The following is a 27,932-nucleotide window of genomic DNA, read 5'->3' as shown; positions in this document are numbered from 1 at the left end:
GAAGTGAGATCAAGTGATGGAGGTTGCGTCCATGGAGTCCTATTAGCCAGAGGGTAGGAGTGGTGTCCCTGCCCAAAGTTTGTGGAAGGCTGGAGAGGGATGGCACGAGACAAATGGCTTGGTCATTGTCTTCGGTCCATCCCCTCCAGGGTCCCTAGGGTTGGCCGCTGTTGGCAGACAGGCTACTGGGCTAGATGGACCTTTGGTCTGACCCAGTACGGCCATTGTAAGCTCAGGGCTCAGTGTCGGGGGTCTCAGTGGACCCTCTTGATTTTCATGCACACCTGGTCCTGGGTGGCCAGGCTGGCAGCTCTCCTGCCCTAGCCGGCCACTTTCCTGTGCCTAGTGCGGAGATCGTGGACGAGGTCCACGATGTCCGCACTAGCCCAGGAAGGTGCCCGCCTCTTGCGGTCCAGGGCAAGCTCCCGGGAGCCGCCAGCCTGGTCCCGGCAAGAGGGGGTGGGCTGGGGGGCATCGGGTGGGTGGCTCTGTGCCGTGCCAGGTGCAGGGTCTGCTAGCTGGGTGCTGGCAGGCTTGCACCTGGCACGGGCACCGTAGCCAGCCCGTGCCCCTTTAAGGGGTCCGGGGCCGGGAGGGGGGCATAGAGTTTCCCTGGTGTTGGCCAGAGTGGCCACCAGGGAAACCTGGGGAGGGCTAGCCTCCCACTAGTTCGAACTAAAGGGCTACACAGCCCTTAGTTCGAACTAGCTAGTTCGAACTAGGCGTTAGTCCTCGTAAAATGAGGTTTACCTAGTTCGAACTAAGCGCTCCGCTAGTTCGATTCAAATTCGAACTAGCGGAGCGCTAGTGTAGCGCATAGGAAAGTTAGTTCGAACTAACGTCCGTTAGTTCGAACTAACTTTCTAGTGTAGACATACCCTTTGTTATTTTTGGGGTCTATACTAGCCTGGCCTAGCTGCCTATTCTAGTTGCTGGTTAAGAGAGAGTGAGAAAGATATAGATAGGCTACGTCTACATTGGCAAGATTTTGCGCAAATAAGGTATGTCTAACCTACAGCACTAATTCAATTTAACTTAATTCGAATTAGTTAATTCGAAATAAGCTAATTCAAATGAGTGCATCTAGACCTAAAAACTAATTCGAATTAGCATTTTGCTAATTCGAAATAGCATGTCCACATTGAGTGGACCCTGAACCGAAGTTAAGGCTGGCCAGAACCAGTGCCGTCAGGGCATCAGGTTAGGACTTAAGGTGTGGAGCTGCTTCCTCAGGCTAGCCGAGGGCTGTGCTTAAAAGGACCCGACCCCCACCCCGGACAGACAGTTCTCAGGATTCCCCGCTTGCTTGTCTAACTCGATGGGGACAGCAAAGCAGTCCTGTCTTGGAGTGCCCTGAATGCCCACACTCGGCACATTACAGCACTCGACCATCAGCCCGGCTGCACTTGCCGCAGGCTGCCATCTGGGGGAGGTCAATCAGGGGGCTGTCAGGATCCAGGAGGCCCTACAGGAAAGCTTCCACCCCGAGGAGCCCGCAGAGCCACCCCAGTCCTCCCCATCGGGGGCTCGTGCCCCATTCCTCCCTCACCTCCTTCCACTTACCCTTCCCGAGCCCCCTCTTCCTGATGTAAAAAATAAAGGACACGTGTTCAAAAATAGAAACTCTCTTTATTTAACAAAACTGGGGGCGGGGGGGGGGGTGAGTTAACCTCTGGGGGACTGGGAAAAGGAGGTGGGAGAGGGGAAGAAAGAGGGTGGGAGAGGGGAGGTGGAAACCTGGGAGGAGGGAGCTGGAAGGGGGAAGCCAGGGGAAGAAGGAGGAGGGGAAGTATAAAACTATGGTACGCCATATCTTCAGAACTGTGTACAGATGTGGTCTTCTCACCTCAAAAAAGATATGGCCTTGGAAAGGGTTCAGAAAAGGGCAAGTACAATGATTAGGGGTTTGGAACAGGTCCCATATGAAGAGAGGCTAAAGAGACTGGGACTTTTCAGCTTAGAAAAGAGGAGACTGAGGGGGGATATGATAGAGGTCTATAAAATCATGAGTGGTGTGGAGAGGGTGCATAAAGAAAAGTTCTTCATTAGTTCCCATAATATAAGGACTAGAGGACACCAAATGAAATGAATGGACATCAGGTTTAAAACTAATAAAAGAAAGTTCTTCTTCACACAAAGTTCTTCTTATAGTCAACCTGTGGAACTCCTTGCCACAGGAGGCTGTGAAGCCTAGAACTATAACAGAGTTTAAAGAGAAGTTAGATAAATTCATGGAGGTTGGGTCCGTGGAGTGCTATTAGCCAGGGGGTAGGAATGGTGTCCCTGGCCTCTGTTTGTGGAAGGCTGAAGATGGATGGCACGAGACAAATCGCTTGGTCATTGTCTTCGGTCCATCCCCTCTGGGGTACCTGATGTTGGCCGCTGTCGGCAGACAGGCTACTGGACTAGATGGACCTTTGGTCTGACTCAGTACGGCCATTCTTATGTTCTTATGTTCTAAGCGCAGGGCTCAGGGTCGGGGGTCTCACTGGAACAACTTGATTTTCATGCAAACCTGCTCCTGGATTTGGATGTGGCCTTTGGTGGCCAGGCTGGCAGCTATCCTGCCCTAGACGGCTGCATTCCTGTGGCTAGTGTGGAGGTCGTGGACGCTGGAGGCCTCCCCCCCAAACCTCGATAATGTCCACGATCTCCGCACTAGACCACGTGGGCGCCTGCCTCTTGTGGCCCTGGGCAGGCTCCTAGGAGCCGCCAACCTGGTCCTGGGAAGAGGCGGAGGGCTGGGTGGCAGCGGGTGGCTGGCTCATGCCATGCCAGGTGCAGGGTCTGCTGGCTGGGTGCTGGCAGGCTTGCAACTGGCACAGGCACTGTAGCCAAACCGTGCCCCTTTAAGGGCTCTGGGGCTGGGAGAGGGGCAGAAAAGTTTCCCTGGTTTGGCCCAGAGTGGCCATCAGGGCAACCTGATTAGGGTTAGCCTCCAACTAGTTCGAATTAAGTGGCTACACAGCCCTTAATTTGAACTACTTAATTCGAACGAGGCGTTACTCCTCGTAGAATGAGGTTTACCTAGTTCGAATTAAGCGCTCCGCTAGTTCGATTGAAATTCGAACTAGCAGTTTGTATGTATAGCCGCTATTAAAGTTAATTCGAACTAACGGCTGTTAGTTCGAATTAACTTTGTAGTGTAGACATACCCATACTTTTAACGTGAGAGTTTTTGCGTTAGAATATTTGCGCAAGAGAGCGTCTACACTGGCATGTGCTGTTGCGCTAAGAGGCGCTTTTGTGCAAAATCATCCGTGCCAGTGTAGACGCTCTCTTGCGCAAGAAAGCTCCGATGGCCATTTTAGCCATTGGGCTTTCTTGCACAAGAAATTAATGTGGCCTGTCTACACTGGCCTCTTGCGCAAGAACAGTTGCACAGGAGGGCTTTTTCCTGAGCGGGAGCATCATAGTTTTTGCGCAAGAAGCACTGATTTTAGACATTAGAATGTCAGTGTTCTTGCGCAAGAACTCCCCGCCAGTGTAGACAGGCAGCTGCTTTTGCGCAAAATCATGCCAATGTAGATGTAGCCATAGAATTTGAGTTACTAGACCTTTTCTGACAATTCCTAGGGCTAATACTAACCAACAGCTCCTGATTTTGGTCTAGCTCAGCAAATCTTCTAAATGAATCTAGTGTCCTAATACTATAAAATAAGCAACATACAAATACATTAACATCTATCTTAGATTCTCATTAATGTAGAATAATAGATTCATAGAACATTCGAACTGGAAGGGATCTTGAGAGGTCTTCGAGTCCAATCCCCAGCCATCACGGCAGGACCAAGCACAGTCTAGATCATCCCTGACAGGTGTTTGTCTAACCTGCTCTTAAATATTTCTAGTGATGCAGATTCCACAACCTCCTGAGGCAATTTATTGCAGGGTTTAACCACCCTGACAGGCAGGACGTTTTTCCTGCTGTCCAACCTAAACCTCCCTTGATGTAATTTAAGCTCATTGCTTCTTATCCTATCCTTAGAGGCCAAGGAGAACAATTTTTCTCCATCTTCCTTAAAACATCCTTTTAGAAACTTGTATTATCTGAGTACTTCAAAATGATAATGTAGTATCTGAGTGCCTCAAAACTCTTTAAAAGTATGTATCCCTACAATACCCCTGTGAGGCAGGGAAACACTATTAGTCCCATTTTGCAAAGAGGAAACTGATGCACAGAAGGCCTAAGTGACTTGCCCAACATCATCTAGGAAGTCTTTGAGGGTGCAGGAAATTGAACTGGAACCTCCTAAGTCCTAGGCTGCTAACTACTGGAGCATCCTCCCTCTCCACAGCCTTGCTATAACGTCTGTGTCATATTTCACATTTACGCTAAGTCGCTATTTTAGAGGCTCATCTGGTGGTTCTAGGAATCTGTTTGTGCCCCAAAATCTTTCTACACCCCACCTAGGAAAGGAGTCACAAACGTGGGTTTTCAAGGTCTGCCTAGAGAGGCCTCATGAAAGCTGCCAATCAGAGCCCAGCTGGCTCAGATATATGGAGCTACAGGGCTTTATTAGGTCAGTTTCTTTCAGGAAGTGGAGGGCCAAGAAAGGATGCTATTCTCTGGCCAAACCAATTCACAGGGGTTTATTTCAGGCAGCATTTTCTGAAGCTGAATTTGCAGAGAGAGAGTCCTTACGAGCCTTAAACATATAATTTGAGGGAGAAACTGAAAGTGGCCCCATAGGAAGAACCCAAGGAAAAAGTAGCAATGAACTGAAATGAAGCAATGACTCGCTGCTATTTCTAGGTTGGAACCAAGAGTAGTGGGCAGGCCCAGGTTCCCCAGTGGCATAAACCCGATGAAGGGGACAGGGCTTATGGAGAGGTTGAACAAAGAACAGAATATAAAGGGTCCAGAGTTGGGGCTGAAGACCCTAGTGAGGGCAACAGGACCTAAAAGGCATTTGTTTGGACTTTGGGACTTGGCCAGAGGGCTGAGCCATGGAAGACTCACTAAGATCGACTGGCAGGATGCACCTGGGCGAGAAAAGGACTGTGGTATCAAATGCAGTCACTGAGAGGCTCTCAAGGGATGAGCAATCACCCATTATAGTGCCTAAAAGGAAAAATCCATGTTTTTAACACAGTACTCATTCATATAGAATAATAAATTACAGTGTATTACGTGTCTCCTCAAATTATATTCGCTATCTTAATGAACATATTAGAGCTAATGGACATGTTGATTTTATTTCAGCTAATGACTGATCCCATACTCAGGGAGAAGAAGTTGCTTAAGTCTGTCTTACACATCTTAGAAGAAAGGTTAGAGGACAACTACTGGATTGTCCGTCGAATGGCTGTAAGAGGCCTGGGAAATGTAGTCTATGGGGCACCTGAGAAGGTAAGATAGAATACTGAATACAATGCAGCATAACTAGAGAAACTAAAGGAAACAATTGCTCAGGATTTACAGAGGCCATGCACAATGCACTAGGCCAACTTCTGCTCTCTCATACCCCTGTAACCTCTTTGCAGTCAATACACAGCAGGTTGGTTCCCTTGGTAAGCTGGGCATAAGGAAACAATATGTACTTAATATGATCATGTGTAAATGTATACTCCTAGGAATGAAGAGTGTAGGCCATACTTCCAAGATGAGAGATTCTATTCCAGGAAACAGAGACACTAAAAAACTCAAATCATGATAGATAATCAGCTGAACGTAAGCGCCCAGTACAAAGCTGTGACCAAAAGAGCTGAGGTGATCCTCGGAGGCATAGACAGAGGGATTCTGAATAAGAATAAAGAAGTTATTTTACCTCTGCTTATGGCACTGGTGTGAGAACTGTTAGAATACTATGTCAAGATCATGCCTGCAATTCAAGAAGGATGCTGATAAATTGGAGAAGAGTCACAAGAATTTTCAAAGGGCTAGAAAATGTGCCTTTAGATTCAATGGGGGGGGGGGGGAGGAATGAAGCTAAACTAATTCAGACTGATAGTAAGGCATACATTTTAATGGTAATTTTAATCATTGGAACCATTTACCAAGGGTTGTGGTGGGTTCTCTATCAGTAGCAACTTTAAAAACAAGATGGGCTGTTTTTCTAAAAGAGGTGCTCTAGTCAAACAGACATTATTTTGGGGAGGTTCTGTGTTGTGAAGGAGGTCACAATGGTCCCTTTTGGCCTTCAAATCTAAGTAATTAGAAATCTAATAGGATTACATAGGTGTAATATGGCACAGAGTTTGGCTTATTGTAGCTAGTACCTGATGTAAAATATAGCTATAGGTCACTAGGGGGCAGATGAAATTCCCACTGCTTCATAATTGCTAAAAAAACATATTAGAAATGTGGTTAGTGGAAAGTGTTTTTTAATGTCATATGTCTGAACAGGTGAAAAAGTACAAGAAGTTTCTTCTGGAGACACTGATCAGGACTTTAGAAGAGACTTTCAGTTTTGAAATCATTATCGAATGCATGAAGGCACTGGCCAAAGTCCTGAAGGAGCTGAAAGGGAAGGACATAGGTTCTTCCTTCAGAGACCTCACCATACAGATCCGGAAGTACTTCGATAATGTACGTGAACAGAAGCCTTCAACCCCAGTTCAGCTGACATTGATGAGGCTCCATTTACAATGCATGATGTGTCCTCACTGGGCATTGTTCATGTCAGAATGAAGTGATTTTAGGCCTTAGGGAAGAGATGTGTTTTATGGCGGAGCAGAGAATTAAGAAAATGAGGATGCCATCCCTGCTCCTTCAGTCTCACCCTTCTGTTCATCTTTATTTCCAATGAGAATGGCAAAGGAAGTATGAATACTAGATTAGGTAGCTGCATAACAAGGAAAATGGGCATACAGGGTGTAATGGACTGTTTTGGGCCTGCTCCATACGATTTTTATGTCACCTGGTTGAAATTATTCCATTTTGCAGAGAAGTTTGAGATTTCAAATTTTGGTTTTGTTCCTATTTGGGGGACACACCCCCCAGCCCAAATTTCAAATCTCTTTGTGAAACAGTAATACTATTCTCAACCCAGCTCTACTGGGAGCCTTGCCTGAGGGCAGTCTACTGGCAGACTATGCTGGAGACAGGGAACCTGGAAGCACTGGGAATTAGAGGTGCCAGGGTACACATTTCCTGGCTCCTTGTCAGCCTGCCAAACAGGCTGTTCTGAAGGTGAGGGCCAGGAAGCCCAAGATCTCAGTTAGCCTGCTAGATGGGTCACCAAGAAGCTGACCAAGTACCCCTACTTGGCTTCTGGAAGAATTTTGTCAAAATTGAACTGTCTTCAAAGTATTTTGAAGAATCAACACATTTGGCCCAAACTTGATTAATTCCAGTTCTTCTAAACTTCTGTAGTTGGAATCACTCTACTCTAATGTAGAAGAGACAGCTGTGCTAGATACATGATGTGGTTATCTCTTCGTTACCAACCTGTGTGGCTTTCTTGGCTATAGAAGGACAACACTCTTCGTGCATTGGCCTTTGTCCTGTTTGGTATCCTGGCCGGCTCTGCAAAGAGAAAATGGAAGGACTATTTTGCCAAGCAGGTTAGACAGAGCTGGGTCACGCTTCTGCTGCACCTGCAAGATCCAAGCCCTGAAGTTTCAATGGTAAGAATGACAGTGACTTAAATACTAAGCAAAAAGAATCTTCCTCCTGTTGCCAGGGGAGCTCTGCTATTCCTTCCTGCAGTGGAGACCTAAATTCTTCCCTCAGTTCATTGCCCTCCTTTTGAGTCAATCCCAGACAGGCTGGTCCTTAGCAGCCAGGGTTGTCTCACTGGAGTTCAGGATAGGTCATGGGTCTGATCCCAAGAGTTCATTCCTGCCTATCTCTGCACCCCACGTTCCTGCCTCCCCACAACAGAGGAAAGATCACAGCTATGCCTAGTGAAGCAGCTTTCATAGCTACATCTGTTCTGAAAAAACATTGCTGCTATCTCCAGTTTTCAGTATTATAAAATCATAGAACCATAGGTTTGGAGGAGACCTCAGGAGGTCACTGAGTCCAACCTCCTGCCCAAAACAGGACCAGCCACAACTAAACAATCCCAGCCAGGGCTTTGTCAAGCTAGGACTTGAAAACTCTAGATTTAGAGGTTCCGTTGCCTCCCTAGGTAACCCATTCCAGTGCTTCACCACCTTCCTAGTAAAATAGTTTTTCCGAATATCCAACCTAGACCTCCCCCACTGTAACTTGAGACCATTGCTCCTCATTCAGTCATCTAGTACCACTGAGAACAGCCTCTCTCCATCCTCTTTGAAATCCCCCTTCAGGTAGTTAAAGCCTTCTATCAAAGCTCCCCTCACTCTTCTCTTCTGAAGACTAAATAATCCCAAATCCCTCAGCCTCTCCTTGTAAATCATGTGTTCCAGCCTCCTAATCATTTTTGTTGCCCTCCGTTGGACTTTCTCCAATGTATCAACATTTTTTAAGTAATGGGGTGCCCAGAATTGGATGCAATACTCCAGAAGTAGAATCCCTTTCCCCCTATTAAAGTCATGCTGGCATATTTTCTGTCTATTACTTCAGGGGAATCCCTTTTATTCTTGGGGTAGATGAGCAGTCAAGGACATGAGTTCCATTTGAATGAGCACAATACGTGTTATGGAACAATTCACTGGTGCAACCCTCTTTTTCAGGAGTGCAGAGCTACATTTCATCTCTGTGCCCCATTTTTGGGACTGAAGAGGCTCCAAACTATACTTAATGAGCATCTTAGTTGGAGAACCGAGCTGAACCCTGAGGAGCTCCAGATGGATATCTGCAGACACCTTGTGAGTGACCTATAGAATTATATGAGATTATTGACAGCATAGGCTTGTGATGTAGAAGCAGGGGGAATGTGTGATGGGCAATGTAAGTATCTATGGGTATGTCTACGCTACAAAGTTAGTTTGAACTAACGGACGTTAGTTCGAACTAACTTTCATAGGCGCTACACTAGCGCTCCGTTAGTTTGAATTTAATTCGAACTAGCGGAGCGCTTAGTTCGAACTAGGTAATCCTCATTCCACGAGGATTAAGCCTAGTTCAAACTTACTAGTTCGAATTAAGGGCTGTGGAGCCCCTTAATGCGAACTAGTGGGAGGCTAGCCCTCCCCAGGTTTCCCTGGTGGCCACTCCGGCCAACACCAGGGAAACTCTATGCCCCCCTCCCGGCCCCGGACCCTTTAAAGGGGCACGGGATGGCTACGGTGCCCGTGCCAGGTGCAAGCCTGCCAGCACCCAGCCAGCAGACCCTGCACCTGGTGCGGATCGAGCCACCCACCCGATGCCCCCCAGCCCTCCCCCTCTTGCCGGGACCAGGCTGGCGGGTCCTGGGAGCTTGCCCGGGACCGCAAAAGGCGGGCTCCCTCCTGGGCTAGTGCGGACATCGTGGACCTCGTCCACCATCTCCGCACTAGGCACAGGAAGGTGGCCGGCTAGGGCAGGAGAGCTGCCAGCCTGGCCACCCAGGAGCAGGAGTGCATGAAAATCAAGGTGGTCCACTGAGACCCCACGACCCTGAGCCCTGAGCATACAATGGCCATCCTGGGTCAGACCAAAGGTTCATCTATCCCGTAGCCTGTCTGCCGACAGCGGCCAACCCTAGGGACCCTGGAGGGGATGGACCGAAGACAGTGACCAAGCCATTTGTCTCGTGCCATCCCTCTCCAGCCTTCCACAAACTTTGGGCAGGGACACCTCTCCTACCCCCTGGCTAATACCACTCCATGGACCCAACCTCCATGGCTTGATCTCACTTCCCTTTAAACTCTGTTCTAGTTGTAGCCTTCACAGCCTCCTGCAGCAAGGAGTTCCACAGGTTGACTCTGTGCTTTGTGAAGAGCAACTTTCTGTTACTAGTTTGAAGCCTGTTACCCATTCCTTTCCTTTGGTGTCCTCTAGTCCTTCTTTATGGGAACTAATGAAGAACTTTTCTGTATGCACCCTCTCCACCCAACTCCTGCTTTTAGAGACCTCTATCCTGTCCCCCCTCCGTCTCCTCTTTTCTAAGCTGAACAGTCCCAGTCTCTTTAGCCTCTCTTCATATGAGACCTGTTCCCAACCCCTGATCATTTTAGTTGCCCTCCCCTCTCCCACCCGCTTTTCCCAGTCTCCCCCAGTTTTGTTCAATAAAGACAGATTCCATTTTTGAACACAATTGTCCTTTATTTTGTACATCAAGAAGAGGGGCTAGGGAAGGGTAAGGGGAAGGAGTTGAGGGAGGAATGGGGTACGCGCCCCCGATGGGGAGGACTGGGCTGGCTCTGCGGGCTTTTGGGGTGGAAGCTCTCCTGCAGCCCCCCAATTGCCCCATCTCCCCAGATGGCAGGCTGCGGCAAGTGCAGCCGGTCTGATGGCCAAGTGCTGTGATGTGCCCAGTGTGGGTACTCCGGGCACTCCAAGCCAAGACTGCTTTGCAAGCGGGGCACCCCTGAGAACTGTCTGTCCGGGGTGGGGGTTGGGACCCTTTAAACACAGCCCTCGGCTAGCCTGAGAGAGCATCTCCACGCTCTAAGTCCTCCTCTGATGCCCTGCCGGCACTGCTTCCGGCCATCCTTAAGCCCGGTTCAGGGTCCACTTAATGTGGACATGCTAGTTCGAATTAGTAAAATGCTAATTCGAACTAGTTTTTTAGTCTAGATCCGTTAGTTTGAATTAGCTTAGTTCGAATTAAGTAATTCGAACTAAGTTAGTTCGAATTAACGTTGTAGTGTAGACGTACCCTATTAGAGTGGGATACAGGACTGAGGGTGAGAGGAATGTAAATCTGCCATAGATTCCCACTTTCCCCACTTCTACACAGCCTCCTGTCCTTTCTTCTATTTACTTGTTTAAATTAAAAAAAAAGTCTGAGTGAATCCAATAACTGACAGCAGTGGCAAGAGGAACACAGACTGTTTACTTGTGGTTTGTAAAGGCATGTGTTGGCAGTCAAAGGGCATTTCTAGCCAGAGAGAGCTCATGTGTCCCTGATTTTCTCTAGGCCAAAGAGAAGGCTGAGCTACTGGAGAACTTTTACAAAAGCACCATCAGATACTTCCGCAGCAGCTGGGAAGAGATCCGGGCAGCTGCAGCCAAGTTAGCTGGTGAGAGAAAGTGTGCCGTGTCCCTTTTGGTATTCCCTTTGAGGTAGACAGAAAAAGTCCCTGTGTGCAGCACTGAGCTACTATTAATCTCTCCGTGCTGTGACTTCTCATGCATAAATGGAGATGTTAATGTTCTCCTACTTCTTCAGTGTGGTGTTAGGAGGAATTTGTAATTTGCAATTGAATGCTTTGAGATGGCGCAGTCATTTAGTAGCAGAGGCTGGCACACTGTCACGTAGGGTATGTTTATTCTCCGATCAAACTAGTGTGCTAAAAATAGAGTTGCTGTGGCAGGAGTAGCAGGAGGGGTTAACTATTCCAAGGATGATCCCATCCAAACCCAAAAGTCTGTTCTCAAGGTGGCTAGCTCCTCCGACTGCTTCTGTCATCTTACCTGCACTCTATTTTTAGTAGTCAGAGTTAGTGTGGACTCAAACTATAGACCTAAGCTCAGTGTTGTTCACTGTTCCTTACTGGTGCTTCATCACTGGGAGGTAGGCAGCCCACCGCCACACAGTGCCTGCTGTTGCAGGTTCCTGATTGCCTTGCCCAGGAAGCACTAGATTCCTCCCCTTTGGCCCTGTGCCATCCTTTCCTTAGCACACCCATGCAAGCCAGGCAAGCAGTGTGGCCTAATTAATTTATCCAGGTGAGATCCTTGCTTAGTACGCACTTATTCCTGGCCCCAGCCCCTTTGTTCACACCACTAGATTAATACACTATCCTAGTATATCTCCAATAACTGACAGCAGTGGCAAGAGGAACATAGATTGTTTAAAGCAAATGAGGTTTTATGTAAACATTCTTAATTTTTTTCTCTTATTCTCTTCAGTGTGGACGCTAAACTTTTCTAGTATTGTCTTGCCTACAGCTCACCTTAGACTCACAATAGAAGCCAAAGGGCCAATGTTATCACCTTGCACTTAACAAGAGAAGGTTTTTTATTGATGTTTATTTTACACTGCTTATTTAGGCATCATCCTGGAACATACGGACACCAAGAATATGAAATGGCTGGACATGGAACATCTGTTGACCTGTAAGTAACAAATACAGGTGAAATCCTATTCATTAGTGAGTTATAAAGAAATTTAGCTGACAAGCAAGCAGTAACTGATACCACAGGTGTGAAGTGCATCAGCCACACATCAAAGGACAGATTCAGCTTTAGTCTGCTCTGAAAGAGGTACGTCTACACTACAGCGTTAATTCAAGTTAACTTAATTCGAAATAGTTAATTTGAAATAAGCTAATTCGAATTATGCATCTATACACAAAACCTATTTCAAAATAGCATTTTGTTATTTTGAAATAGCGCGTCCACACTGAGTGGACCCTGAACCGAAGTTCAGGCTGGCCGGAACCAGTGCTGGCAGGGCATCAGGTTAGGACATAGTGTGTGGGGCTGCTGCCTCAGGCTAACTGAGCTCCGTGCTTCACGGGACCCTACCCCCACCCCGAACAGACAGTTCTTGGGTTCCCCGCTCGCTTGTCTACCCCGATGAGGGACAGCAAAGCAGTCCTGTCTTGGAGTGCCCTGAGTGCCTGCACTCGGGACACCACAGCACTCGGCCACATGGAGCCAGAGCTGCCCCTGGGCACACCGGTGCGTCTCGTAGGGTTGTTGCCATCAGCCCAGCTGCACTTGCTGCAGGCTACCGTCCGGGGAGTCCATCGGGGGGCTGTCAGGATCCAGGAGGCCCTGCAGGAGAGTGTCCACCCCGAGGAGCCCTCAGAGCCACCCCGGTCCTCCCCACCGGGGGCTCGTGCCCCATTCCTCCCTCACGTCCATCTACTTACTCCTCCCTAGCCTCCCTTCCTGATGTCAAATAAAAGACATGTATGTTCAAAAATAGAAACTGGGTTTATTGAACAACAGGGTGAACCTCTGGGGAGACTGGGAAAAGGAGGTGGGAGAGAGGAATAGAGTGGGTGGGAGAGGGGAGGGTGAAACCTGGGAGGAGGAAGTTGGAAGGGAGAAGCAAAGGGAAGAAAGGAGAAGGGAAGATCAGGGCCCAAGGTTGGGGGTCTCACCGCACCAACTTGATTGTCATGCAAACCTGCTCCTGGGTTCGCATGTGGCCTTTGGTGGCCAGGCTGGCAGCTATCCTGCCATTGACGGCCGTGTTCCTCTGTCTAGTGCGGAGATCATGGATGCTGGGGCATCCCTCCCAAACCTGAATAAGGTCCATGATCTCCACCCTGGACCAGGAAGGCACCCGCCTTCTCCAGCCCCTGTCAGGCTCCTGGGTGCTGGCAGACTGCTCCTGAGGAGCAGTGGAGGGTTGGCTGCCAGTGCCTTGCTGGCTCACGTTTTGTGGCTACTGGCTCAGGGGCCCCGGTGGCCACTGCTGGCTCTTGGCTGGTAGGCTTGGATCTGGCACGGGCCAGGGTCTATTCCTTTAATGGCTCTGGGGCCAGGGGGAGAGGAGAGGAAGTTTTCCTGGTTGTGCCCAGAGTGGCCACCAGGGCTCCCTGGGAAGGGCTGGAGGCCCCCTATTTTGAATTAATTGTCTACACAGCACTTAATTTGAAATAGCTATTTCAAATTTGGTGTTACTCCTCGTAGAATGAGGTTTACCAAATTTGAATTAAGCGCTCTGCTATTTCGAATTAATTTCGAAATAGCGGTTTGCATGTATAGATGCTATTAAAGTTAATTCAAAATAACAGCTGTTATTTTGAATTAACTTTGTGGTGTAGACGTACCTGGAGGAAACTGCAGCCAGTGTGATATAAGTCAGTGCATCTCCTGGCTATCCTGGCAATGCCTCTTCCCAACCTGTGTGATCCACTCTTTGGGCTCCATCGGCTCCCTGGGAGCCACTTTTTGCTACCCCAAACTCCACACCATCAGATTTATTTCTGTCAGGAGATGTAAAATAACTTAAAAGCAGAAGCTATTGAGTCAATGGAGCACCTTCCAATTGGATGAGTTTCTGGTAGGGTCAGGGTCTCCCCTCTCCCCCCTCCTCCATCTCAGTTTGGAGCTTGGAAGGATCCCAATGGAGGAACCTAAAGCTTTGTTTGGACAGAGAGCTGCTGTAGCTTGGTACTCACTGGTACTAAATCTCCAGCTACTGCAGGCATAGGTGACTATATGAAAAGTGAGTCATATTCTCTGTAATTCCAGCTCTCCAGGTCCTACAGAATGACCCAAGTCCCATTGTCCAGCTGGTGGCAACTCAGGTCCTAAGAGACATCTGACCTGGATGAGTGCTCGGGGACTGAAGCACAGACAAATAGAACGAAGAGCTCCTGCTACCTTGTCACATCAATTGCTTCACTGGGGATTGCTGGAGAACAATGTGCTCTGTCTGTGCCAGCTTCTGTTTCAGCTTGGTGGTATGCGGCCAGCTACAGTGACTGAACGATATATCTGCTAGCTCTCTATGGGGTAAGGGAGTAGTATAAGGGCCCTACCATCAATCAAACATTAGCTCCGCCCCCTGAATCCGGAAGTCCCCCCCCCCCAGACTCCCCGGAAGTCCCTTCTCCCTTGTCACCGGCAGTCCCGCCCCTGGAGGGTAGTACATCCGGGTCGAGAGGGACAGGTGACCGGAAGTAAAAAGGATGTCATGTGACCCCCGTTAGGCCCGTCCCCTGTCACCGGAAGTCCCGCCCTTGGGGGTAATACATCCGGGGTCAAGAGGGGCAGGTGACCGGAAGTAAGGGGTGTCATGTGACCCCTCTAAGGACTTGCCCCACCTCCCTCTACCAATCAGGAAGGGCTTTCCCCGTAGGACCGCCCCGCGAACCGCTTTGACCAATGGGGGGGCAATTCCGGGACCGGATGACCCGCCCAGAAGTGGGTCATGTGACCCCTCTAAGAACTCGCCCCACCTCCCTCCACCAATCAGGAGGGGTTTTTTCCCTGTAGGACCGCCTCGTGAACTGCTTTGACCAATCGGGGGGCAGTTCCGGGACCGGATGACCCGCCCAGCAGTGGGTTGTGTGACCCCTCTAAGAACTCACCCTCCCTCCCTCTACCAATCAGGAAGGTTTTTTTCCCTGTAGGACCGCCCCACAAATCGCTTTCACCATTTGGGGGGTGCAGTTCTGGGACCCGTTGACCAGACCGGAAGCTGGTCGTGTGACCCCTCTAAGAGCTTCCCGTGACACCCTCTGTCAATCAGAGCATAGCACTTCCCCATAAGTTCTAGCGCCACACAAAAGAGGCCATCTTGTTCCAAGAGCGCGTGTTTCAGAGAGCGTGCAAACGCTGAGCGGAAACATGGACTCCTTCACCACCCCCACCAGAAGTTTGGAGTTTGTTTTGGTGACGAGGGCCTTCCACCACATGAGAAGAAAGCGCCACATCAGCAACAGTTCCGAGGACAAGGGAGAGGCGAAAAGGGGCCCTTTGCCCCCTCTGCTATTGGATACACCAGTATCATCCTTGGCGTTCTCTTCAATGCTTTGTATCAGTATTGAGCAAAAACAAGGTGGGCCCGGTTCGTCTTCCTCGTCCGATGCAATGCTGTCCCGGGTCTGACGGTCAGCTAGAAAGGCATCATCAAGCTGTCAAAAGATTGCCAGAAAGAAATAATGTAAGACGCTCTGGTCATTTTTTTTTTAAAGTTTTCAAAATCCCGGTTTCCTAACCCCATGATGCCCCAACTTCGATCTTTCATTTACCTATTTGGCTTCTTTTCCATGCGTCTTGTCCGACTCCTGGGAGCCATGGGCACCTTCTTCCTCCAGGCCATCTAGCTTGTCTGGCTGCATCGTGAGCGGTTGGGTTTCGGCGTCAGATATTGGTGTATCCATCAGCGGCTGGGCCAAAGGGCTCCCTTCAACTTCTCCTTCCTCCTCGGAACTGTCGCTGATGTAGCGCTTTCTTCTCGGCACCAAAACAAAGTTGGTGAAAGAAGCCATGTTTCCGCTCAGCGTTTGCACGCTCTCTGAAACACGCGCTCTTGGAACAAGAGGGCCTCTTTTGTGTGGTGCTAGAACTTACGGGGAAGTTCTATGCTCTGATTGGCAAAGGGTGTCACGGGAAGCTCTTAGAGGGGTCACACGACCCGCCTCCGGTCTGGTCAACGGGTCCCGGAACTGCACTCTCCGGATTGGTCAAAGCAATTCGTGGGGCGGTCCTACAGGGAAAAAACCCTCCTGATTGGTAGAGGGAGGCGGGGTGAGTTCTTAGAGGGGTCACACAACCCACTGCTGGGCGGGTCATCCGGTCCCAAAACTGCCCCCCAATTGGTCAAAGGAGTTCGCGGGGCGGTCCTACAGGGAAAAACCCCCTCCTGATTGGTAGAGGGCGGCGGGGCAAGTTCTTAGAGGGGTCACACGACCCACTGCTCGGCGAGTCATCGGATCCCAGAACTGCCCCCCCGATTGGTCAAAGCGGTTCGCGGGGCGGTCCTACAGGGGAAAAACCCTTCCTGATTGGTAGAGGGAGGTGGGGCAAGTCCTTAGAGGGGTCACATGACACTCCTTACTTCCGCTCACCTGCCCCTCTTGACCCCGGATGTATTACCCCCAAGGGCGGGACTTCCGGTGACAGGGGACGGGCCTAACGGGGGTCACATGACACCCGGTCAGCTGTCCCTCTTGACCCGGATGTACTACCATCCAGTGGCCGGACTTCCGGTGACAGGGGAGAAGGGAATTCTGGCGGTCAGGGGGCGGGACTTCCGGGGGCAGGGGGCAGGGCTAACGTTTGATTGATGGTAGGGCCCTTATACTACTTAGGGGATTACACATGCGGGAGGAATTCACTAAGGGTGGCTTTAATTGGCATTTAAACATCTAACTGTGGATTTTGGTGATTTCCTTTAGATATCCAGGGCCTTTAACTGTGCTTGTATTGTCCAGTCCCATAAGTTGCTGAGTGTCCTCAAACTCCCTCTGATGTTATTGGGAGTTCAGAACACTCTGCCCTTCAAAGAAGGTACTCAGCAGATATCATTCGTCCTCCAAATTTAGAGGCTATGATCCTCCACCTCATAGCAAAAGTTTCCTGAATAGTTAGGTTTCTAGTCTCTCTCAGCACTTTACTCTTGCCCTCCTGGGTTCTGGGCCTATGAGGAGTCACCAGACAACAGTAAGCAAAGGAGGGTAAAAGGCTGAGGGGGTCTGGGATATCATTGTCTGTGGTTCTCAATGGGGAGAGAATCTTCCTGTGATGGCTGAATATGGGAAGGGGATCAGTGTTTTCCCCTGTTGAATTGACACTTTCTGATAATTCACTATATTAGGTAATAGGAGTTCCCCTAATCTTGTGGTGTTTCCTGTTTTGGAGATTGTTTTCCATTCCATATCCAGCAGCTTAATCCCAACCCATGTTATTATATTTATTAAGGGGCATTGTACAAATGCTGATGACTCTTTAAGTTTATTTCTCAGGTGCTGGCCATGCTGTGTGTCACAAACAGTCACCTGTAAATAACCCTCCCCTGTAAATAATATAGTGTTTGTTTTTACTGTGCACTTATCATTCGTCCTCCAAATTTAGAGGCTATGATCCTCCACCTTATAGAAAAAGTTTCCTGAATAGTTAGGTTTCTAGTCTCTCTCAGCACTTTACTCTTGCCCTCCTGGGTTCTGGGCCTATGAGGAGTCACCAGACAACAGTTAGCAAAGGAGGGTAAAAGGCTGAGGGGGTCTGGGATATCATTGTCTGTGGTTCTCAGTGGGGAGAGAATCTTCCTGTGATGGCTGAATATGGGAAGGGGATCAGTGTTTTCCCCTGTTGAATTGACACTTTCTGATAATTCACTATATTAGGTAATAGGAGTTCCCCTAATCTTGTGGTGTTTCCTGTTTTGGAGATTGTTTTCCATTCCATATCCAGCAGCTTAATCCCAACCCATGTTATTATATTTATTAAGGGGCATTGTACAAATGCTGATGACTCTTTAAGTTTATTTCTCAGGTGTTGGCCATGCTGTGTCTCACAAACAGTCACCTGTAAATAACCCTCCCCTGTAAATAATATAGTGTTTGTATTTACTGTGCACATGTTTCCAATTAAACTCTTTGAAGTATCTGTTTCAATTACTCAGGGGCCTGATTTCTTCTTTCAGAGTATGTCTACACTACAGCATTATTTCAAAATATCTTATTTCGAAATAGCGCGTCTACACACAAAATGCATTTTGAAATAGCCTTTTGCTATTTTGAAATAGAGCGTCCACACTGAGTGGACGGTGAATCGCATTTAAGGCCGGACAGAACCAGGTCCGGCAGGGCATCAGGTCAGGAGTTACTTCGTGTGGCTGCTGCCTGAGGCTGTCTGAGGCCTGTGCTTAAAGGCACCCCCCTGGACAGCCAGTTCTCAGGTTTCCCTGCTTGCTTGCCTACCTCCATGAGGGACAGGAAACCATTTTGTCTCTGTGTGTTCTGGTTGCCTTCACTCGGGACATCACAGCACTCTGCAACATGAAGCCAGAGCTGCCTCTGGGCACTCTGGTGCTTTTCATGGACGCGTTGCTGCGGACCTGTCTGAACTTTCTGCAGGCTGCCATCTGAGAGGTCCATCAGGGGGCTGTCAGTATCCAGGAGGCCCTGCGGGCGAGCTTCCATCCTGAGGAGCCCTCAGAGCCTCTCTGGTCTGCCCCACTGGGGGCTTGTGCCTCATTCCTCCCTCACGTCCTTCCACTGACCTCTCCCTAACCCCCCTTCCTGATGTCAAATAAAATACACGTATTTTCATGAACACAAACTATCTTTATTTAACAAAACCCCGGGGGAGAGGGGGGAGAATGAAACTCTGGTGAGACTGGGGAACGGAGGTGGGAGAGGGGAGAAGAGAGGGGGGGAGAGGGGAGGGTGAAAACTTGGGGGGAGGAAGCAAGGGGAAGAAAGGGAAGGGGAAGGTCAAGGCTCAGGGTTGGGGGGGCTCTCCAGACCAACTTGATTTTCACGCAAACTTGCTCCTGGGTTCACATGTGGCCTTTAGTGCCACGCTGGCAGCTATCCTGCCATTGATGGCCGCATTCCTCTCTCTAGCGCAGAGATCATGGACATTGGGGCCAATCCCCCCAAACCTGAATAAGGTCCATGATCTCCACCCTGGACCAGGAAGGCGCCCGCCTTCTCCAGCCCCTGTCAGGCTCCTGGGAGCTGGCAGACTGCTCCTGGCGAGTGGTGGAGGGCTGGCTGCCAGTCTTTGCTGGCTCATGTTTGGGGGCCAATGGGTCAGGGGTAGTGACTGCTGGCTCTGGCCTGGCAGGCTTGGAACTGGCACAGACACTGTGGCCAGAGTCAACCCCTAAAGGCTCCGGGGAGGGAGGAAGGAGAGGAGTGATCTTGGTTGAGGCTGGAGTGGCCACCAGGGCACCCTGGGAAGGCTGGAGGCCCCCTATTTTGATGTGTTTACACAGCACTTATTTCGAAATAGCTATTTTGAATTTGGCTTTATTCCTCATGGAATGAGGTTTACCAAATTTGGAATAAGTGCTCCGCTATTTCAAATTAATTTCGAAATAGCAGTTTGGCTGTGTAGATGCTACTTTGAATAAGTAGGAATAAGATCCTCCGGAAAAGGGTGTTTTTTCTGGAGGTTCGGGGCCAGTGTAGACGCTCTTTTCCGTCTTTTCTAAAAGCTGGAAAAAAGCAGCGGACATTTTTATTTAAATGCCGCGGGGGATATTTAAATCCCCCGCGGATTTCCCTATTACGACCTCTGAAATTAACATGCCCCTTCCAGAAAAGGGGCCAATGTAGACGTAGCCCATGTGTTTACTTACAGACTTAGGATAGGTGCCTGTAATAGTGATTGAGGGAAGGCATCTCTGCTTTTTTAAGCTAAGTCCCTGTTTGTGCTTTGCAGACCTTTATCAGGGAGGAACGATTGGATCCCCTAGCTTCCCCCACTGTTCTATGAGGGAATGGCTGTCCTGAGATATCACTGACAGGGCTGCTAGGCTCACTGGTCTTATGACTTCTCTATATCAGGGACCAGCTCATTTGTTAATAATTCACATTGGACGGGAGCTGGGTGAAGGCTGGAGGGTCAGTTTCGCTGTGATGATCACCAGTTAAGCTCTACAGAGAATCATAGAAATGCAGGGTGGAAGTGACCTAGAAAGACCCCCTAGTCCAGCTCCCTGTGCTGAGGCAGGACCAAGTATTCCTACACACTTTTGTCTAACTGGTTCTTAAAAACCTGCAGTGATGGAGATTCCAGAACCTCCCTTTGAAGCCTACTCCGTAGCTTAACTGTTTTTATAGTTACTTAGAAAGTTTCTCCTAATATTGAACCTAAATCTCCCTTGCTGCAGATTAAGCTGATTGCTACTTCTCCTACTTTCAGTCCACATGGAGAACAGTTGATCACATTCTCTTTATAACAGTCCATAACATATATGAACATGGTTTGAACATATTTGAAGGTCTGGCCGTATGTGGGTTTGGCCAAGACACGGAGGAGGAAAAGGAGCTTACAGGTGTTTGGATCCCAGTAGCGATAAATAGGGTACGTCAGAGCACCTTGAACATTTGTATGACCCAGTCCCAAAGAATGGCCAAATTCATGAGCAGCAACAAGGAACAAATTTGTTCCTAAATTTTTCATATATAAAAAAGAGGAAAAGAATTGTTAACATACAATGGAACAGAGAATCACAAGCAGAAGAATTCACATCTTTTCATTGTGATGAAATCCTATAGGTTTAATTTAAGTTTATCTGCTCTCCCATGTTTTAGTAAGTATTTTTCAGAGGCCATGAATGGGAAGTCAGGAAACCTGCAATCTATTCCTGACTCTCCTTTTGTTAATGGCCCACCTTTTGACCATAGGCAAATCACTTAAAGTTGTGTCTAACTTACAAAAACACCAGGATAATATTGCTCTCCCACTTTTGTAATGTGATTTAAGCTCCACAGAATACAGACCTTATATATATGCTATGGCAGGCAAAGGTAAGTATGTTACATTATATATAAGAGAGAGGGACGAACAGTTATAGGAAGAAAACGCCAGGGCTTTGTGTAGAAGGAGCTGAATTTGTTGCGAAGGGCACAGGAAATACTTTACCTATATGATTTTGTGACCATTTATCAGCTTCATCAAAATGAGCATCTCCTCCTATCCCTGGGCTTGGTGCAAAGGCATGAGCCAGTACTCCCCCCCCCCCCCCTTCCATCAAAGGGAGACTGGTCGCCGTGTGCTGCATAGGAAAGGAAATTAATATGTCATCAATTAACACAATGATTCATTTTAAACACAGTTACATATCTTGAAGTTTAGAATTTGCTTTTATTCATTGTAGATAATAATATATTAAAATGAGACTAAAATGATGTTAAGGTTGCAAAGTCAAACATTCAAAAGGTAGGAAATGTCACACTTAAGATTGCCTGTTCAATGAACTCAGCTCCCATGTGTGTGCACATTATGGTCCAGTTTTTAATTCCATGATTGCAAACTATTTTTTCCCATGGACTTCTGTCTCATGAAGGGCATTTTCTCAGCAATGGCTGAATCATCTTCTCTGAAACTTTCCAAAATTTCAGCCTGAGGCTGAAACCAAGTGAGAAAATGTCTGGCTTAAGTTTTGCAAAGTTATAAGCGTCTGAAGGCAAGGTCCTAGAATTGACAGCATTGGGCAATAATAAGGATAGATTATGCTACCTGCACTATCTGTACTACTTCAAGTGCATGATTTTAGGGAACCACTGCTTTGAAAAACTGAGCCTCTCATTTGGTAAACTAATTTAATGTGTCTTCTGTTAGAATCTCCTGTAAGAGTGGCTGAGGTGTCTGGATCTTCAGCTGGAGGTTGGATGGAAAAGGTTGACTCTCCTCTTCTGCCTATAAGAAGGGCTACAATTTCTTGCTGGAATTCAAGGATTTGCAGGACAGTTGTCAAAAATTCATAACCCAGGAAGACAGTACAACATTATTGTACTATTGGATGTTTGGGGATGAATCTTTAAGGGTTTGGCTACACTCAGAATGCTACAGCTGCACCACTGTAGCACTTCAGCATAAGTAGCGCCCACAGTAATAGGAGTTCTCTCCTTGGTGGAGGTACATCACCTCCCCAAGAAGGGGTAGCTAGGTCAATGGGAGAAGTCTCCTCTTGACCTAGCACTAGTCTACACTGGCTAGTATAGATGACTCTCAAGGGTCAGGATTTTTCACACGGCCGACCGAGGGACATAGCTTTATCAAAATAAAAAACTAGTGTAAACAGCACTTAAGAGGAGGACTAACACTTGTATGTCTACACTGCATCTCTTTAGCACAAAAGCCTATGCAAACAAAGTGCAGATTAGCATATTTCCCTGCTTCATTTGCATAATTAATCAGGGGACATTTTTGCACAAGAGGCTTTTGCACAAAAAGTAGCCCTCTACACAGCTCCTTTTTGGGCAAAAACACCCTCTTTCACAAGAGCCATTCTTCTCAATTTTTTCAGAAAGAATAGCTCTTGCGCAAGAGTGTGTTTTTGTGCAAAAAGGAGCTGTGTAGATGGCTCTTTTTTGCACAAAGACTCTTGCGCAAAAATGGCCACTAATGAATTATGCAAATGAAGCATGACAATATGCTAATCGGTGCTTCAGTTGCATAGGCTTTTGTGAAAGAGGGGTGCCCTGTAGTTGTAGTGAGAGAGGAACTAAAGTATGTGCATGTGTGCGTATACACACACATTCTCCCCCTTTCAGACTTCTTGGAAGCCTAAAATAAAACTGTAATCCAAAATAGTCCCCCTTGCGTTGGACTACAGTGGAAAGAAGCTCTGTTGTATTTGTGTTTGTCTCTAATGAGGCAAAAAAAGCCGGAAAAAAGCGGCGGACATTTTTATTTAGATGCCGCGGGGGATATTTAAATCCCCCGCGGATTTCCCTGTTATGATCTCTGAAATTACCATGCCCCTTTCGGAAAAGGGGCCAGTGTAGACGTAGCCTAGGAGAAGACACAATGGGCTTAACCTGCAGCAAAGAAAGTTTAGGTTAGACATTAGGAAAACTTCCTAACTGTCAGGGTGGTTAAACACTGGAATAAATTGCCTAGGGCGGTTGTGGAATCTCCATCTCTGGAGATATTTAAGAGCAGCCAACTTTCTTTATCTTCCTTTCATATGATTCAGGTGCAAAAACCACAGGGGCAGAGGGATGGTAGTTTTCTTAACCTCAGTCAACACATTTGCTTGCTGACCAATCTCAGCTTTCCAACATTACCTTGGTGCCATTAATGCACATTGCAGCACACTTCTGGCTTGATATCTAGTCTACATGTGTTGATTGACTGCAGAGGACGTGACTACATAAGTGTAAGTGCCGTGCGAGCGAAATCACTGAAAACTACATGCTTTGTAATACCTGCCCGTGTGAAAGTTTCTATTTAAGCATTCTAGTACAAATTCTGAAAATCCAGAGGAAATTTAGTGATGCTAATAAGGTTTGTCCAGATTTAACTAAGCTCTGAATCTGGCCACTTCTATATGTGGAAAGATTATGGAGTCCCTTAAAGTTTTTTGACCTCAAATCTGATGAGCTCTGATGAATCAGTCTTTAAAAAGGATTATTTAGTATAAAATAAAGGAGCTAGAATGATCCTATGTGGAAAAAAATCCCAGATGCTTCTACGGAAGAGTAAGGAGCCGTACTCAGTTATGGTGGATTTCAGTGAGCAGCAGGCCTCATTTGCGCTCCATGGAATGCTACAGCAAGCAATGGATGAATTTCTTTCATAGGGTACTTCAGCCAAATATCAGCGTACTGTTGCATTTTGGGTGCACAGCTTAGTGACAATGGAGCTAAGCTGCAGCACAAGGAGAAATAGCCCTCCTCCCAGCAGTATCCAGCACTGTGACTGCGTAAGAGGTATCTGTTGTATTTCACCATGGAACTACTCACATGCATAAAGTTAAGCGTGTATTTAACTGCAGAAGAGGGCCCCTAGGGCCCCATTTTATTCTGACTGAAGCTAATACAAAGATGCCTGTGGCTGAGCTGTGCTTTGGCACAGCTGAAAATGGGTGATACTTAAAAGACAGATGTAAGCCACATTGTGCTCTGTCATTCTGAGGAAATGTCATTCAGGGAAATGATCTTGTTCCTCATACAAATCAGAAAAATTCCAAGGTCAATGAAGCCCATGACTAGCCCACACTAATTAGAGCAGCATCTAGGATTCTCTTACAGGGGCAAGGGCCAAAGCTGAACCAGAGAATCAGGGAGCCACAACCAGCTCACTAGCACCCCTCACTCTGCTGTACTTAATGGAAACTGAGGGCAATAGAAAGTCTGGCCCCAAATTGGGAAATTTCAACCTCGGAGATGAAAGTTATTGAAAGCGATAGCATGTTAGACTAAGAGCTGTTCTGTAATATTTATTTTGTAATATTTATTTTCCACACAATGAAGCATCTTAATCCTATATAAAAATACCTCATGACTTTGCCATCTAAAGCTTCATACCTAGGATCTTTATGCTGGTAAGTAATCATTCTATGAGAAACAATGCTTGTTGAATAGTCCCACTGACTGAGCAGGGAATTTTAGTGCTGTAGGCAAAAGTGCCTATCAGCATTTTCCCATTGAACTAGGAAGTATCTATAATTTCTGATACAATACATTCTATATTTTGTCATTCAGTGTTTTTAATCTTCTTCAGATATGTGAAAAAGTGAAGTAGAATCTAGTGATTCACTGTTGAATATTCACTGGTCATTGTGTTGGATGAGAGAACTGAGACAAGTTCTGAATACATGTATTTTAGGCAACACTTGACCCTGTCCTTAATGAAGAGTTCAAGAGTGACTCAAGTGTATTGGCTGATGCTCGGAAGAAAGAATTACCATAAAAAGTCATGAAATCATGAGAAACGTTTCTGTTAGCCCACTTGTGAACTTTATTATACTGTACATCTGTTATTACAAGACTTTTGATAGCTAAGACATTCAATCCTTTTTGCTATGCTGTCTGAGTATTCAGTCTGACAAATATATTTTTCATATCTGCATTTATTAAATTCACCAGGAAAAGCTACAGTTCACATTTTTATTTATGAAAAATTGACCATTTATGAAGATTATATTCAGAGTCTGCTCCTACATTCTGAGCCTGCTGGAAGTTTTACACGGAGCAAAATTGTCATTCACCTTCCAATCTCGCCTTTATACCCATCAAATGGCAAATTTTCTGTCCTTCCACTTTTATTGCTGGAGATGACGAAGATTACAAATGCAGAGTCATAAGAGGGAGATTAGATGTAGAGCTGATTACAGTAATCTCACAACATTGTAAGTGTTCTACATGAATAATATTTGTGTGTCCCTCAGTTTGGTCTTCATTCCATCTTTGGGCCTGGTAAGTGGTAAGTTAGGACCCCGTACAATTAAGTAATGGTAGGGTAGACTCATTGAATGCTTATGATCTTTCCTGAAATGAGGCTCATCCATTTTATAGGCCTGCTCCAAAGTTCACTGAAGTAAACAGAAAAACTTCCATTGTCTTCAGTAAGCTTTGGAGCAGGTCTTATACACACTAGGTGCCAAATGAAGCTGCACCACTTCAGACGCAGCACTGATGCACCGTACCCCTTTAAGGGGTGCAGCCTCTTTGCCCTGTACTGTAGGCTTTATTTGCTGGTACATGCAGGGAGGAGGGAAGCATGAGTTCACTTTCTCCCTATCCCACCTCTGCTGAATTTTTCCCTGAGGTTTGTGGGGAAATCATCTTTGCATTAGCCCTTGCACTTCCCTCAGCATAGAGGCTGCCATTCTGTGTGGCCCTTTCCATGGCCATTTGAGAGTAGACAGGGTCTTACTGTCTCTTGCACGGCCACATAAGAGGAGGGCAAAAACTAGCCTTAAACTAGATGCTGAATGGTTTCCAGAATGGGTTCCTTGTGAAAAGCACAATGTGAAGCCAAATCCCAGAAGGACTGCTAGTGGGTCCTTCTCCCCCAGCATTTCCACACAAAGTCCTAGGTGACGGCTGAAGAACTTGCTCCACAGCCCCCCGGGGCAAAGTACATGTGGTCCTCTCGTTGACCAGGAGAGTGCATTCTCTGGCTGTGAAAACTGAAGAGGAAGGGCTCACCTCTGCACCACCAGGAGAGATCCACTTGTCTGGTTAGTACGCAGGCATGGACAGAGAGGCAGTTACATACAGGTGATTGTAAGACACTTCCTCCAACCTGTACCCCAGACCTGATGAGGACAGAGGCTGCTATTGGCTCTATTAGTGCTTCATTCTGGGCTGCCTGCCCTTACGCCTGCCTGTGTGCTCTGAATAGCTCTGAGGTGCTGTGGAGGACGGTTGCCAGTCTGCTACTTGAATGACCTGAGTTTCCATGTTAAAGGGGGAAAATTTGATTCCTGCAGTTGGGATTTGTGTAGTGATAGTTTAGGAAAGGAGTGGTAGTACTTTCTACCTGACCACGCCTTTTACACCTGTCAGGTTAGTTAGAAAAACCCTGGTGCAGGAACTTTACTTTCACACCTACGGTAGGCTCAAATGTCCCATATTTAAAGGCAGGCGCTGGCAATATTTGAAACAGAGGCTGAAGTACTGTTTAACTCAAGAGTCCTGTTTAAAGTGACTCATTTTCAGAACTTCCTCCATAGGCTGAAATGAAGAACTTATTCTGTTAATTTTTTTACTCACTTTTGCTTTTGTGCTCTCTAACTATTCTTAACCAAGTTTATTTCAGCAGAGGCAACCCCCACAAGATTTCCCATGCATTAACTTCACACGGGGTGCCACTTATTCATTACTCTGTTTGTTTTTCTAATCCTTATCACAGTATGCAAAATGTTTCTTTCTTTTTTTTAGGAGAAAATGTTTAGTTGGCTTATGGGTTTTTTGTTGTTTGTGATTATTGCATCTGTCACAAGCAGCTCAGTCAAATAAATGAGTTTGCATTTCTTGCTGCAAGTGGGGAGAAGTCTGTGATCAGACTTATTTCTTGCAAGAGTGAATTCCATAGGTTAACTTCAGCTTCTATGTAAACTGTCTCCCTTTGTTGCAAACATCTCCACTATTATAACCCCAGTGCCTAGGATTCTTCCCTTTTTAACAGGTTTTTAAGCTTCCTTTTGGCTACGTCTACACTATTTGTTTTTTGCAGAAGTGGAAATGCAAATGAAGTGTGCATTAGCAAATCTTACGCTCTCATTTGCATATGCGGAAGAGGTTTTTATGGAAAAAATGCAGTGTAAATGGGGCCATTTTTTGGGAAAAAAAAACCTTTTGCGCAAGAACCCTTATTCCTATTCACTGTGGGGTTTTTTGTTTTTTTTTCAAAAACCTCTTCCACAAAAAGGATCGGAAGAGAATGTGCAAATGAGAGTGCAAGATTTACTAATGAGCACTTCACTTGCATTTCCTTTTCTGCAAAAAACGAACAGTGTAGAAGTAGCCTTTGGAAGCTCATGACTTTCAAGAACCCACATAGATTTTATGGAACTGAACAAAATCTATGTTTAAAATAAATGACGTGGGAGGGGTCATTTTTTCAGTATGGTGAATCTACCTAAGAAGTCTGAGCATGTGGTTAAATCATTGTTCCTGGCCTTCCGGGTTTGATGCCTGGGTTTGCTACAAAGTTCCTGTGTGACCTAGACTAAGTTACTTAAATGACTCTGCCTCAGTTCCTCATTTGTAAAATAGGGATCAGATTGCTTCTTTTCTCCCTCACTTCCGCTGATCTATTTAGATTGAAAGTTCCTCAGGCGAGGTGTAGTTTCCATACTTGCACAATTCCTATTTGAATGAGTCTCTGATCTTATCTGGGGTCTCTAGGCATTACTGGGATGCTGTTGTTAATAATAAAAGTTTTTCATGTCGGTTTTATGCCAATTATGAGTACATATATTGTTTCCTAATTGCCATCCATACAAATTCTATCCTGGAATAGGAACTCAGGTTATGTTCTTTCTAGTTTGCTCATTGTCTCCAGTAATAAAGACTTTGCAGGTCTGATGATA

The 27,932-nt window shown here is 46.8% G+C and overlaps 1 protein-coding gene and 1 long non-coding RNA gene across 2 annotated transcripts; both read left to right on the top strand.

Annotated features, from left to right (window-relative positions):
• Positions 1 to 5,208: 5,208 nt before the first annotated feature.
• On the top strand, positions 5,209 to 8,798 carry LOC142824864 (protein maestro-like). The gene is made up of 4 exons (XM_075916655.2): positions 5,209 to 5,353; positions 6,350 to 6,532; positions 7,417 to 7,572; positions 8,605 to 8,798. Exons 1-4 carry the CDS (start codon positions 5,210 to 5,212, stop codon positions 8,752 to 8,754), a joined length of 633 nt encoding a protein of 210 aa, XP_075772770.2. The 5' UTR covers position 5,209; the 3' UTR covers positions 8,755 to 8,798.
• Positions 8,799 to 10,724: 1,926 nt separating this feature from the next.
• Positions 10,725 to 14,501, top strand: LOC149525783 (uncharacterized). Its single transcript, XR_016348861.1, has 3 exons — positions 10,725 to 11,037; positions 12,011 to 12,076; positions 14,171 to 14,501. It is a non-coding gene; the product is annotated as an uncharacterized LOC149525783 (long non-coding RNA).
• The last annotated feature ends 13,431 nt before the right edge of the window (positions 14,502 to 27,932 follow it).

Source organism: Pelodiscus sinensis, chromosome 1 (genome assembly GCF_052426305.1).
Source record: "Pelodiscus sinensis isolate ZL-2025 chromosome 1, ASM5242630v1, whole genome shotgun sequence".
NCBI classification, from domain to species: domain Eukaryota; kingdom Metazoa; phylum Chordata; order Testudines; family Trionychidae; genus Pelodiscus; species Pelodiscus sinensis.
Note: the sequence above shows the minus strand (reverse complement) of the source record. Positions and strands in the feature narration are given on the sequence as shown.